The 14760-nt window shown below is 48.5% G+C and overlaps 1 protein-coding gene across 1 annotated transcript in view; it reads right to left on the bottom strand.

Annotated features, from left to right (window-relative positions):
- ARK2C (arkadia (RNF111) C-terminal like ring finger ubiquitin ligase 2C) overlaps positions 1-14760 on the bottom strand; it is a 46472-nt gene that overhangs the window by 4926 nt on the left and 26786 nt on the right. The window contains exons 2-7 of the mRNA XM_067315505.1: positions 8663-8972; positions 6873-6998; positions 3071-3200; positions 2032-2136; positions 1199-1294; positions 67-173 (exon numbers count right to left, since the gene is read on the bottom strand). Of these exons, the coding sequence (XP_067171606.1) occupies positions 67-173; positions 1199-1294; positions 2032-2136; positions 3071-3200; positions 6873-6998; positions 8663-8972 (874 nt within the window). The remainder of the gene's footprint in view (positions 1-66; positions 174-1198; positions 1295-2031; positions 2137-3070; positions 3201-6872; positions 6999-8662; positions 8973-14760) is intronic.

Genomic DNA, 14760 nt, shown 5'->3' with positions numbered 1-14760 from the left:
CACAGCTGGGATCGTGTGGAGAGGTGGTGGAGAGGGGGGAAAAGGGAAGCGGGGGGAGGATCATACCTCACGTCTTCTCCATCTTCAAGCATGGACAGACAGATTGTGCATTTCTCATCGGTGTCCGACTCCTCGCCATCCTCTTGCTCAGCTTTGCCCTCCTGCGGTCTTCTCTGTGGCAAGGTGAAAGAAATATTTTGGTTAGGACTGGACTTTCTAGTGCTTGCCCAGAATGTGGAGTCGGAGGAAGGCGAATGAGGTGGACTTCATCTGTTGGCTGGATTCGCCAGGCTAGGGAAGTCTGGCCAGGCAAAATATCCAGAGTGGAAAGGATGCCAGCTCTTAGGAACATCCCACTGGCCCCAGGGATGGTGGCAGCACCCCCAGGAGCCAGGAAGCCCCAGGGGAGCGCTGCTGCTTGTCTGCAGGCTCAGTCCCATGAGGCAGGACTTCACCTGCGAGCTCCCCGCTTTTTTCCCCTGTACACACATCCAGTCTTATTAACATCATTTTTTTTCATCCAAGGGAGGAGCACTCCAAGACAGACACAGAGGGATTGACTCGCTTCCAACCTGGGCAATGCAAGGTACCTTCAGCAAGCAGGTGAGGTTACTACACAAAAAAGCGTTTCTCCCCTTTTCTATTTAGCTCTAGCCAACTCAATCCAAGCCCAGGCTGGAGAAGACTTTCAGCCCCAAGTTCCTTCAGTTCAGGGGAGGGGACGCCCTGGTGAAGCAAGGGCATCAAGCAAGCGCTGGCGCAGTGGAAGGGCTCCCTCGCATGTGGACAGCAGCACCTGCATGCAGACAGGCGTGGGTTGGCATGCGGGGAGCCCCCTCGGTGCGTGCACTTTCTTACCATGGGCAGATAAGTCATAGAGGGGGGAAAGTGCATGCACTGGGTGGGAGAAAGCTGAGACCCTTTTGAAAATTTGGCCCACAGCTTCCTAACCTAGAAGCAAGAAACAGCCAGCTGAGCTCCACCAACACGTCAGCCTGGGACCCCCACAATATATCCAATACCCAATGAGAGACAGGCCCTGACAGGCCTGTATTTTATTCCCAAAACTGGGCAGGAATGTATCTTGATTTACAGCATTTGTTTGCCGACCCCGAGGTTGGCGACCCACTGACGTCCTTCCTCTGTCCCCTCCCTGCCTACAACTCTTGGCCGCGAGCACTGTGACTTCTCAGCTCACCTTCTTGTACTTGTGTGGGAAGGTGAACCTCTCGATGGTGTTCTGCACGGCGCCCCGGCTCACGCTGCCCAGCCTGTCCTCCAGCTGCAGCAGCTCCTTCAGCAGAGAAATAGCAGCAAAAAGCTATCAGGAGAGTGCCCGGGACATGGACCCCAGGGGCAAGTGGGAGCCACCAGCAGGAGCCACCAGGCACTAGGTCTTGGCCTGTGAGGCTCCTTCCCCACCGTTTCGTCCAGGGAAATTTCCATGGAAAGCAATTTGGTTGGGCTTTAATGATGGATTTGAGCCCTGGAGCCTGAGCTGATAAGCTCAAGTCTTGAGCTAGGGGCTCAAGGCACAGAGCTGAGAGCTGGGTGTCAAATACTGCAGAAATTAGGAATTTGATCTCTGTTTGACAGGCAGGGAAACAAAGGCCCAGAAAAAGTTCAGCACTTCATTTATAGACGTAAACCAAGCCGGAGTCAACCTTGGGTAGACCCAGACTAGACCATCTTTTACCAAAACCGTTCAACTCCTTTGCCTCTCGGTTAACATTAAAACTGCTGGAGGCCTCAATCTGCTCGTGAGCATTTCATTGAATCAGTGCTACCTCCCCAGCGTTTCCCAGTCGATGCAGGAACGGGGATGATATTTCCAAGCTGGCCCTGTCTCATCCCCTCTCTTTGGCTGACCCAAGGGACCTGAGCAGAGCCCGTATCTCCATCCCTGTCCTTCCCGCATCACCTCTGCAATTGCTGTGCCGCAAAGTGGAGCTGTACAAATTTACGTCAAAGCTTGCATGCTTTCCCAGGGTTTAGAAATTTAATAATAATTCCAGTCCGTGAGATACGTACTTCATAGCTTTCCCGCACAGCGGATGTGTGCCTGTTTGGGTTCAGGCCCTGAAGAGCAAGTAGCTGAAGCTGAGGATATGGGTAATTTCTGATTTCGTGAACAACCTGCAAGAAGCAAGGAAGAAAGATAAAGCCGCCTGTATTAGTACAGCAAAAATCCCTCATGTATCCTGATTTAAAATAAGCACTTTAAACATTCAAAATTAAAGAGCAGACAGACACCTTCACCAGTGGAAGCCTTTTAATAAACAAGAAAAAATGAGGTTTATTAAATAGATCTCTTATGAACTGATAATTAAGAACATACATGTCGTCTGAACAAACTACTTGTAATAATTTCTGCTGCATTTATAACACTGTGGTTCCAAGTCCTCAACACAGGTTAGCTTAAAAAGAGAAATTTTTTAAAAGGGCAGATTCCTCTTCAACTGAGCTCTGATTTTTTAGCCCTGCTGTGGGGCTCAGGTGTCAAGATCTGACTCTGAGAGCTGCAGGCATGAGGAAATAACACCACTGTGGGGTTTCCAAGGATGCCGTAAGAACTAGCAGAGACCTGCGTGGCTTGACTCAAAATACAACACCCTGCTAGGAGATGGGCCCCTAAATAACCCTGGTCTCTGCCCGTGCAACAGATCATGCAAAAACTTTACAGACAACGCTGAGGCCAATGCAGCCAGCAGTTGCATGACGGGGACAGACCCAAATGAGACACCTCCCATGAAGCCATCTGCATGCGGGAGCCTTTTCCCAAGGATCAGGGCCAGATTTACCCTCAGTTACAACAAGCACCTGTCTGCAGTAACAGCACCGACCACATCTTTCCAGAGCAGCCAAACATCCTCCCTTGCAATTTTTTCCCCTCCCTTTCTCTAATCCAGAGCACGCTGATGCAACACGATCCTTTCAGACGCTCCCTCCCACGGCCAGAGATAAGTGGGATCCTCAGCAGACAGGTGATAGAGAGATAGCAGCCTTTATTTTGACTGCCTGCTGGCAGACAATGCATAAAACATTTCTCGGTGAAAAGCGTTTCGCTTACCATCTGCGTCGAGGACGTGCTCCTGGGGAAGTGGTGCATCCTCGGCGTAGCCAAGTAATGCTGATAGGGCTGCGGGACCGGCCGAACCTGGAACTGGGCGTGAGTCAGGCCCGCGTCGACGCTGAGGTCCCTGCGGGCGCAAGACCAAAAAATACGCAATTTTGATAGTGTGTTTTTTATTCCCAGTTCCCCCAGCTGTTGCCTTTGACAAGTTAGATCATGCTCGCAGCAGAAGAGAGCAACATCCCCCCAGTGGGATCTTGGCTGCCATGGGTGCCTCCATCTCAATGCCCCAATCCAGGGTGATGCTACTGCTTTAAAGTGAGTTTCCTTGGATTTATATGGTCACCTTTCCCCAGCTAGCACAAAAGAGCAAGGGTAGTGCCAGTTAGCATATGTGTTAGCTGGGGTTGAGAGCTTTACGGACACAGTCTAACTTCAGAGCAAGAGGAATACCATTTTGGTGGCTCTGATTGATCCCTCAGGTTCAGTAACGGCACCCAGCCAGACCAGGTCCGGCTCGTGCTGACATCACTGCAAACAATTACATTTTGCCTCCAAGGTTTTGTAGGAATATGCCTAAGCGTGTTGGGGCAGAGCAGCAATGAACTTTTCTGGACAGTTACTGGGATTTGGCTGGGTGTTTTTTGACAAGCTTGTGCTTTCCTTGGAGATCTCCCAGGCAAGGTCAAAGGAGGACTCAGGAAGACAAAAGCAGTGGTCCTGGAGCCCACGGACCACTGTCTGTCCAGAAAACGTAATGGGTTTAAGATATTTCTGGATGAGCCCCGTGCTCCTGTTGGTCCCCCTCCTGCATCCTGTTCTGGGCAAGCAGAAGAGGAGCTTTGCCCAGGCACCTGGGCCAGGACTTGGGTTGGTGGGTTTGGGCACTTCAGCCCTCCCAGAAAAAACAACCTGTCTCAATGGCGAGACTTCAAATGACCGACAACCGTGCTGCCACCCGAGGGAGAGCTCCCAGCTTGTGGTACTGAACTTCAGACCCCTCCATCAGACAGGAATCCCCGACGAGCCTGCAAACACCTCAGCTCTGCGCAGGTGCCATCCAGCAGGCAAAGACTCCATGCAAACTCTTTCCCCTCGCTGCCGGGAGTGGAGACCCAACACAGCATCTCCATCTCTAATCCAATTAGTCGATCCCTTGTCGCGCCAGCCGAAGAATCTCTCAGCAAACAAGTGCTGTGAATGTCATTCGCTTTATCGTAATTACAAAAGCCGGCGCTCTAATAGCCATTGTCTTCACGTTTGCCAAAGCAAAGCTAATTAGAGCGCAGGGTTTGTTTCCCATTTCAGCGTCAAACTTCTTTTCCCCTCCATGGAGAACAGCGGCAGCAAGTGCCGTGGCTTGTCGGGAGCCATGCAGATGGGTCCTCAAGCAGCTGTGAAACTGCTTCTGCTCAGCAGCAGATAATGGACGTGAAGGGACAGTAAATGCGGAAATCTTCTACCCAGAACTGCCTGTGCGGTAGGCAACAAATCCAGTATTTTGGTGCCCCCGAGTAAGTCCCCCTGCAGCAAGTTCAAGCAAAGAGAGAGACTCTCATTGCTTGCCCTGTGCTAGCTGGAGCAAGCTAGCCAGCTAGACAGACAAACCCTGGCCATGATAAAACTCAGGAGACAACCAACAGGAGCACAACTGGGGTGCAAATCCACAGGACGGGGCATTTTCCATCTCCCATGTCACATTTTCAGAGATTTATCCCATCATTCAAGACTGTTCCCAGATGGACGGAGGGCTCAGCTGGAAATCAGGAGACCTTGGGTCTGTTCCCAGCCTTGCTGCTGACCCAGTGCATGACCTTGGCTGTCTCCTCTCTGCCTTCTCAATTCCCTGCCTGCAAAATAGCCGTGATAATACCTCCGTCCACAAAGTGCTTTGAGATCAAGGGGTGAAGAGGTCTCTCAAAGACTAATGGCAATTACTAACTTGTGCAAGCCATTGCAGCAACAGCACGGCTGAACCGTTCATGCAGTTGTGCATGCAGTTCTTAAAATCTGATATTTAGGATCTTAAAGTGACACCATACGTTTGCAGAAAGGTCCGCAGCAGAACACTGCATGGAACGCTGTTTTCCCAGTGTTTTGCCATGGATAAGCAGAGTGCATTAGCCAAAGAAAACCAAAACCAACCATCATTTCCCAGCCTGTGCTCCACGCACAGCACCTTGATGCTCAGTTGTGAGATCCAAGAGCTGCAATGCCTGTGCTGCACAGGCTGCCAACAACTAATAACTGACAGATAAGGCCCAAGATAAAAGATTGGATAGTAGTCACTAAATGTCTATTCAGAAGATCATTTAAGGAGCCAACCAGGAGTTTATTGCTTCTTTGCCAGAAAGTTTTAATCAAGGTTTGGCTGTCTGAGATGACTGATCACCTCCAGCTCTTCCTGCCGTCCCCACTTCACGTGAGGGTGCACGCTACCACCTTTGAGCCAGCGCCAGCACCACTGACGTGGTGATACATTAGACGAGTGTTTTCATGTCGGTCACTGGGCGAAATTGTACAAGTGCCCCGAGGAGAAGTGAGTTGCCCAAATATGCATATTTATAGTATATGCTTTCCTGCCATCCCCACTCCTTAGGTTTTACAAGGCTATGGAGCAACATGGGTGGGCAGGAAGGAGGGAGGAGGAGGGAAACATTAAATGATGCTTTATCAGATTCTTCTAATGATTATAATTAAACACAAGACACACCAAGAGAGACAGAAAGACAAACTCCATCCAAATTGAACATCAACCGCTTTGCAAACTGATCTGAACAACGCCGTATTGGCCTAATTCAGATCACAGTGGTGCAAGTAATGGGAACACCTGAGAAAAAAATGTCAGAAGGATCTGGTCAAATTTTAGGCTGCGTATTATTATCCCTGGAGGGGAAAAAACCCTGTGTTCAAAGAACTCTCTATTTGCAGAGTGAAGCACTCAGATGTTCAGAAATGCCATAACTGAGATTTCCTGTGCCGTTTTATTTTGGCCCCCTTGTGCATACGCATTATGATTGTCTCTAATTACGTGTTCACATGCTATTTTTTCCATTCAGTGCACAGAACAGACTTTGCTCAGCTAACAAGCAGCTACTCAAAAATTTGTTTTTATTTTCTCATTTGCAAAGTAGGGTCTCATACCTTTGTAATCGTGCAAGAGCTCAAAACCTGCTCTGAAAACAGAACAACCAATTCCCCGTTTTGGCTTTTCCAGGATTTCAAACACTATGGTGTGAAAACAACTAACAAATATTAATTCATTTACCCCTATGGGTTAGTGCAGCATTGCCCTCCCTAATTTAGACCTTGGGGAGGGTTGTGGCTGCTCTTTTTGAGCGCTGTTGGACCGCAGAAGATCTTGCTCAGCCAGAGATGTCGGTCTGCAGGAAAAAGAGCCTGGATGATGCTTTGCCGGAGGTGATGCTCTACAGATGGAAAATCCCCTGGGGAAGGTTGCTATTTAAGGTGCACCCTGCATCCGTGGGTGGAGAGAGCCTGGGAATGCTGATGCCTTGACGTTATCACACAAGTCTAGCAGAACATTTGCAAAAAACGACTATGCTGAAACTATGCACTTGCTCGGTCTGCACAGGACCTTAGCATGTACTCATGGCCCTCCCAGTGATGAGTTTTCCCTCTTTGCATGCTACCGGCGTTATATCTAATGAATACAAGCATTAGCTTTTTACAAAAGCTTTGAGACAAAATGACATTGGTTAACTCCACCAGCCCGCTTAGGATTTTTTCAAAAAACATCATTCAAAAGACTAGGTGGAAGGAAAGGTGGAAGACTTACCAGTCCGTGCCTTCGGCTAAGTACCTGGGCTGGGGCCCCATGGGTTGTGGAGTTTGCAGTTGGTGGCTGAAGTCGAAGCTGGGGTGCAAGCGGTGAGGCTGGACAGAGATGCGCTCTTGAGCCCGCCTGCAGGAGGAGGAGATGAGCAAGTGTTAGAGGCACGGAGGACGCGGCGGGTGTCCTCCTTTCTCCATCCAGCCTTTCTCTGGACAACAGACCAGGCTCCAGCTCCTCCTCCCCTGCCTCTGCTGCCTTTGGGAGGAAAGCGGTAGAAAATATTGCAAGGTTTTTCTAGGGGCTCCAGTCCCGCCTCATGATTTTGTCCTTTAGGACTACCTTCACTCAGGGGAAGAACGTGTGCTACTTGATCAACATCAGATACCAAAATCTCTATATTTAGAGAAATGCAAGCTGGATGCACAAGCAGGATTTGCATTGTGGAGTCATACCCTGAGCTCCCTACCGAGTCCCTGCTTACTGATGGGGATGGAGCTGTCACAAAGTAAATCTCCAGGAAAACGCTGGAGCAAATGGAGCAGCAAACTGCTAGATAAAAAAATTTCTCAGGCAGCCACAGCACAGAGGCTCCTCTCTTGAAGGCACGACCCAGGTTCCTGTTACCAGGACCGTGTCCCCCACCACTGTAAGGTTCCAGACACCTCTCTCCAATGCAGCTGGTGCTGGCTGCTTGCAGAAATGGGCCTTGGGACTGGGCAAGACCTTTTCTACAGCAGGATCTCTTTTCTCTGAGAACCTGCTTGCAGATAAAACACTGACAGCACTTACAGAAGCAGTTTCTGCATGGAATTGTACTCTGTGGTTTTATTTGAATTTGGCTTATGACTAAGAGGTAAACACTTGTATCATCAGCGCCTCAGCCTTGCATATATTTGCTACCCAATTATTAACTAATCATTAAATCCACCTAAAATCCAGCTTATGCAAAACAAAACAAGGATGAGAAGAATGCACAATTTGCAGACAGAAAGCATAGGGGAGGAAAGACTTTTTCATCTGCAGCAGCCTTCCCAAACGCAGCATTACAGCAGAGACTCATTCACCGGCCCTTGACCGATGGGCACAACCCACAAGCCGCTTCCACGTTTCCAAAAACGTCTTCCTGTCCTACTTATTATCTAAATCTCTTGCTCAAGAGGCAGACTCAGAACACGGCCAGACATCCATTTCCACCTCTGTGGAGAAACAGTAAATCTCTTTGCAGTCATCAGCCCAGTGTGAATTTAGGCTGCTTTTTTGACTGAACATGCTTCAGAAGATCAACAGCATCCTTCTCTCCTCAAGCAGCCAGAGCACAGCCAGGAAGCCTAGAACAGAGTAGAGAGCTCTTCATGTAGAAAACCAAACACTTATGGGACATGCGGATAAAATCTCTTATGTGGTTTTGAAACAAGAGCTACAAAAGCGTAGCTTGTGCATGCAGTCTACTGCTTTCTCTGTGATCCAGGGCAGGTTCACTAAAAAACCAAGGCGTGATGGTTGCCATTCTCCTATGAGTGACAATGGCAGTTGACCTTGGGAGAAATCAGATGTGCATAGCATATATCCCCATGGGAAAGGCATAGCTAGAGGTAGCAGCTGGCCTGCAGCTGTTGGCAAAAGTCCTCTGGAGGGCCACAGCCCAACTTGCCAAAGTCCCAGCACACTCAGCAAGCACCGCGCCAACGTTGCACCCTTGGCCAAAGACGCTTCGCAGGAGCGAGGACCACAAGCCTGCCAGAGATCCCCCGGAAAACCAGTTTTCCAGCTGTCCGAGTGCAAAACGCCCTTACCTGGGATGGGGCATGAGCCGGCGGTGCTGGGCCTCGAGGAGCTGCTGCTGGAGGAGGTATTGCTGGTGTAGCGCCTGAGGTAGGAAGGAGGGTCCCGCCACATCCTGGAAGGGCAGGGCTGGCACCGGTGCCAAGGGCTGGTGCAGGGGGCCGCTGTGCTGGTGCGTGGGGGCCATGTGGGGCGTCAGCCCCGGCTGGGGCTGCACTGCGGGAGGCAGGGCGAAGTCGGCCGAGAGCTGAGCTTGGGGACCCAGGTGGAAGTGCCGGCAGGAGGTAGCATGGGGATGCTGAGACCTTTGAAAAGGAGCACCTGGAAGAGAAGAGCGTGGCCGTCATGGCAGGTCATCCAGCTGCCAAGCCGGGGCAAGAGTTAGGCGGATGGTTGTTGCTCTCTTCCACCGGAAAGGGAAAAAAAAAGGACAGGTCAGTTAGCCGAAATCAGAGCAACTCACAGGGAAATGTCAATTTTGATTAATAGTTTTCCTCCTCCAAAAAGCATTGTGGGGAAAATCGTTGGCTTTTTGATTCAAAGTGACTTTTTGGCACAAAATTGAAATGCATATTAATTAAAACTTTGCTTCGGCTTGGTTTGGTTTGTCTTTCTTAAATAGAAGAAGGAAAAAAAAGTCTCAGCATTTTAGAGAAGGAAAAAAGTCAGTTGTCTAAACTATGCTCTTGCAGGTTATTGGCTTACAGAATTTTTTCAAAGGTTGTTGACTTTTTGTACAATGCAAGGTGTTTCTTTGTCCATCTAAAAATGTCTCATAGGCAAGAAAATAATCTCTGCTTTAAGAAACTGTCTTTCACTGACTGCAGGGCATGAATTTGACACCTTCCACCTCTGAGAGCAGGGATTAAGATCATGGGTATTTGCAGAGACCCCTTTTCAATAGCCGAGCCTCATAATCTGCGTGCACAGAGAAACTGGCTACAGAAAACCCAGCACAAACTGCTATGAGATCAGTCACTAAAGTGATGGGAATGAGGAAGAAATGAGGTGTGAAAGATATCCATAGCAGAGGCTTTTTTCAAAACATCTGGCACTGACTTTCATCTCCCTTGAGATCCTTGCTTAAACGGGCCCTTGGCTCAATCCAGTGCATTAATTCCTACATTTCTGGAGCATTTACAGGCGTCATGGCAAAACTTTTGGGCTCTTAAACTAGAAAGGCAGTTCAGAGCTAAAGGATGAGACTACTCAAGCGAGCTACTAGAGATGCATCTCTACCGATGATCAGCCCCAGAACAGGAGACCTGCAATTTATGCAGTCTTTTGAATACCTAAACTTCTCAAAAACTCTTATAAGGTGCTTTTTTTTTTTCTTTTTTAATCTTTGGGACTGGCACAAAACATCCAGGAGCAACAGCACCATGAGACATTGAGTGTCGTCCCTGCTTGCACACAGCGTCTTGACCCAGATCCCCAAAACCCTTCTGCCTGCATCTCCTGCCTGCCCGCAGACAGGGCCAGCCAAGCACGGTAGCCCTCGGAGCCCTCAGCACTTTCTGTTTGCATCCTTGTGGAAACCGAAGATGCACAAACAAAGCCAGATGCCAGCAAGAGAAATAATGGGAGAGGAGCTAGCAGAAAGAAATGGTTTGCAAAACAGTGCATAAGTAATTATACGCAGCAGCTCTTAAATACAAACTAATCCTCCGTAATGCCCCTCTGAGAGAGCCAGCGTGTAACAAACGCACGTGCCACCAACAGCAGAACTTCTGAAGGTGATAATCTCTCGCGCTGTCAGCTAACGGCACGATTCGACTACCCTGTTAATTAAAACTGGAGGAGCTGGAATCAGACCCACTGTTCTACCATGACAGAGCTACAAACCCAGATCCGCGAACCATCCGCATACTTCTCCCCCCGGTATCATAGATTATATTTGCTTAGACCCAGTTCACTGCGCCCTGCTGGGTGGTAAAGGCCGAGTCTCCAAGGGAAAAAATGAAATTGGGATTCTGAGCCACGCCAGGCAGTGCCACGCGATGGTGGGGAGATGCCCCTTAGCTGATGTATTTGCTGGGCACTTGCAGAGTGACTCCAGTGATTTACTTAACCTCTAACAGCCACAAAGTGTCCAAAAGGAGAACAGCTTTGGCAAGACGATTCTCCCAGGTGAGCCATTAACCCTCCCTGAGGTCTGAAGGACAGGTGTGAGAGTAGTTTAAAGTGCTAATCCTGGTATGCACCCAAACACACAAACCTTTGCCATCGGACAGCAGTTTGGTTGTATTTCGGACAAGACTGGCTTAGCACAACACAGGCTAACAAAGCTTAGTGATATCCCCCTACATTTCATGGGAGAAATCTTGCAGCCCATAAGAAAAGCAGAAAAAAGGTAACATCTCATTCTCTGCAGCTATTTCTTCTCTTGAAACAAAGTGGAACATTGCCCGAGGATTTCACAGAATGGTTGAGGTTGGAAGGGACCTCAGGAGATCATCTAGTCCACCCCTCCTGCTCAAGCAGGGTCACCTAGGGCACATTGCACAGGATCGCGTCCAGGCGGGTTTTGAATATCTCCAGAGAAGGAAACTTCACAACCTCTCTGGGCAACCTGTTTCAGTGCTCTGTCACCTCCTGCCTTTTGGTTGTTTTGGAAGGCTTTAAGATGATTTAGTAAAATGCCTGCAGGACCCTTTCTGAGCTTCCAGCAAACCTGAAAGTCTGTGAGGGAACTGTAGCCCTCCCATCAGTGAGGGCAAATGCAGAGTGATGGGATTTGGTTCCTAGAGCAAGGATGGGGGCTGGGATTTGGTTTTCTTCTCTCTGCAGACTGAATGACCTAAAGCCCTCTACTAATCCTTAATCCTCTATTGATTGAAATGACTGAACAAGAGACACCTGCTTTCTAGCTAAAATTTAGACATCCAAGCCAAAGATGGTCAGTCTACTCTTCCTCAAGAGAGAGTGTGGAGAGAAGAACCTCCAGTGCGTGATTCATCTCATCCTAAAAATGACATCTAAGTGAGTGGTGGCTGTGCTTACATAGATATGAAGCACGATCTAAGACCAATAGGTGAATCCCCCTTTGGAGGCACATGTTTCTCAGGCACCTACAGTTGGTGAGATGGACTCAGCTCTCAGAAACTAGAAGACAAAGAAGAAAAAGGATTTTCACAGTTTGGATTTTTTTTATTACCTTTTAGGTGGCCAATTCATGATTTTTAAGTGTCTAGAGTAAGCAACGCTGTGTGAAGCTCATCCCCTTGAGTGGTTAAACGAGACACAGCTGCCCAGTGCAACACAGGAGCCAGCTGCACTTAGTATCCTAAGAGAAATGTGAGAACAGAGGACACCAGGCAGGAAAGGGACAAGAAGATCAACCATTTTAACTGGGGGAAATCCTGCCAGATCACTTCTTCCAAGATTAAGTTCCTGATTGCTCCTAATGGAAGGCTAATGGACTGGTCCCTTTCCCAGGCCAGGAGCCGTGATGAGCCAAGGGATGCAGGGTGGGCAGATCACGTCATAAGAGCCTTTGAACCTGAATTTTTCCTCCCGCACCAAGATAGTCCTGGCAAGGGACTTGATCATACAGTTCCCTGTGGTCCAGAAAGTGGAGGCAATCTAAAGGGAACGCAACATTTAGACTGCTGAAGGTGAGAGAAATGCCTGTTTTGAAGACTGTTGGTGCACTGCTGTGCTCGTGTTCATGGGCCTGTTTGCAACCTGATTTTACCCACATTCCAATGAATCTCTCTGTCTAAAGCAGCCGAATGGACAAATTTAGAGTTTTCAGGGAGGCAAGTAGTTTTTACCAGCTTTTTTCTGATACCCACTAGTTCACCAATATCTTTCCCTCTGTAGGAAAGGTACTATCAAGATGCAACTGGGACCATATGATTAAATAAAAACCAGCATCTCATCTTAACATAATTCACCATCCTGTGTTAAAGCTGTTTATTTCCCCATGACTAATCCATTTGTTGATGAGGATGTTGAAGGAAAAACAGAGACTTTGGGGAACACTTGAGCAAATCTACACTTATTAGCAGTGATCCAATCCCAGAGTAGAATAAAACCAGCTGGCATAGCTGAACCAGCATGCACAACAAAGAGCAAATACTTGCCAGACATGGGAGTGGTAGACCCCAGAAAGCCCCAGCAAACAAATAACAGTACAAAACACAGAACATTTCATCCCTGTGTTATCTATCACTAAGTTTACCCAATTCCATTCATTGTGTCTAACCACAAGAGGTCTTGGTGGAGACTCCTTTACAAGGGCACACGCTGATCTCACACACAAAGCAAATTCAGTGTCACTCTGCTGACGCCAGCTAAGCAATGTTACTCCAGATAACTCACTACGACCAAGCCCCGAATTTGCCTCGCAGGCAGCTGACCTTTGCTCAACACAGCTGAAGATCTCACATTAGTAGGGCCTGTTAATGATTAATCCACTAGCACATCTTCCTTCTCTTCCCTGAGCCACAGCTTGATCCTAGATCATATTTGCATTGGAACAGAAAAATCACTGCCCATAAAATGCTTCAAGAAAATTTGATTCATGTATTTAATCAGCCTTTTGTGTGGATACTAATGTCTGGCACAGCACAGAGCAATCTGTAATTGAACATCAGTCCAAATACATCAGCCCAGCTTCTGTTTTTACTCCCTGTAAAAGCAGGGCTGACACTTTCACTAAGCCCAGAGAACATTTCTACAGCAGAGGCAACAAGGTTGAAAACTATGCACATCAAGCTTCGGAGCTGCTAAGCGCATCTTCCACAAGCCACGTTTCCCACCAGAGGCTGCAGGAAGGCAGAACCACTCTGGGATCAGTGAGGCAGAGACCTCTGCATCCATCAGAGCAGGCTCCAAAGTTTTGGTCCTCATGCTACAGAAGGTTGTCTTTCTCCACTGGGATACTTTGATCTCACAGGAAATGATACTGGCCAGCTCTTGGATGGCTTTTTATGGCCTACCTCCAAAGTCAGCTAACGGGCTTATTAGCTGCAAGTACTTATCTTCTTCAGCTGTGCAAGTAGGAGGAAAGCCCAGTGCCCTTGCTGCAGGGGCAGTGTGGTCCTCATGGCTCCAAGGCTGCAGGCAGCACCGTGCCTCTGCAGCAGGAGGAGGCTTTTGACCTGAGGCCAGTCTGGAGCTTATGCTCCTGTGTCCAGCCAGCTGGGCGGATCAAAGCACCAGAAGGAGAGGAGCCTTCTTGCTGCGTAAGGCTTGTTGAGGTGCTCCTCTCGCCTGGAACCACTAGCTCTGCTCTCATGTGTCCAGGGCTCTGGAGAACCGGTTTCTTTGTGCTCTCTGTCTGGCTGCCTACCAGCCAGAAATCCTTTTTTCCTTGCCTTGTTGCTTCTTCCTTTTATTTACATGCTATTTCTGTGGCAGATGATGGCAGCTCAAAGCAACATCAGATCAGCAGCTCCGAGATGAGCCACATGTCACATCTATGTCAGCAAAGGAAATAACTTACTCCAAATTCTGGAGTCTCCCATTAACTGGTAGAGGCCAAACGTCATGGGGATCAGAGATGCCCGTCTCAACGCAAGCATCTTAACTGTGAATTATTTTCAGAAAACTAGGGGGGCTATTTCCCTCTTTGTTTGTCTTTTCCTCCCAGTGTAACTGGAAATACCTGATTTCACACAGCTGCTTTCTCTGGAGAATATGGTAGTGCAAAACAGTTGGGTGGTTTCAGACGGGTAAAAAAGAAATAAGCAATGTGGGCCTTTTTTCGTGATCCTGGTTTGATCTAGAGGTTGCTCTGTATTTTCTGCGGGTGTGAACCTCAGCTACTCCACAGCCCGGTTTCCCTACCTGTGCCTAAATGGAAAAGCCTGCTGGGAAGACAGTTTAACAGCTATTTACAAAGCACCCGATATTTAGCTGGAAGATGGCATTATAGTCTGCAGTCTCAAATTTTGGAGCTACCAATTTGTTTTTAGAAAGTTTAACAGACGATGCCAAAGCTTGGATGGTTGCACTTGTTCGGCCGCTTGCCATCGCGGAGGGGGGAGCAGCGCAGCAGAGTTTCCGCCCTGCCACTCACGCCGCACTCAAATTTGGTGGAAAACTGCGTGGAAATTCATCACTTCCTCCTCTCTGTTGCTTTCTCCTTTCCACAGTTTTT

This window comes from Apteryx mantelli, chromosome Z, assembly GCF_036417845.1.
Source record: "Apteryx mantelli isolate bAptMan1 chromosome Z, bAptMan1.hap1, whole genome shotgun sequence".
Lineage (NCBI taxonomy): Eukaryota > Metazoa > Chordata > Aves > Apterygiformes > Apterygidae > Apteryx > Apteryx mantelli.
Note: the sequence above shows the minus strand (reverse complement) of the source record. Positions and strands in the feature narration are given on the sequence as shown.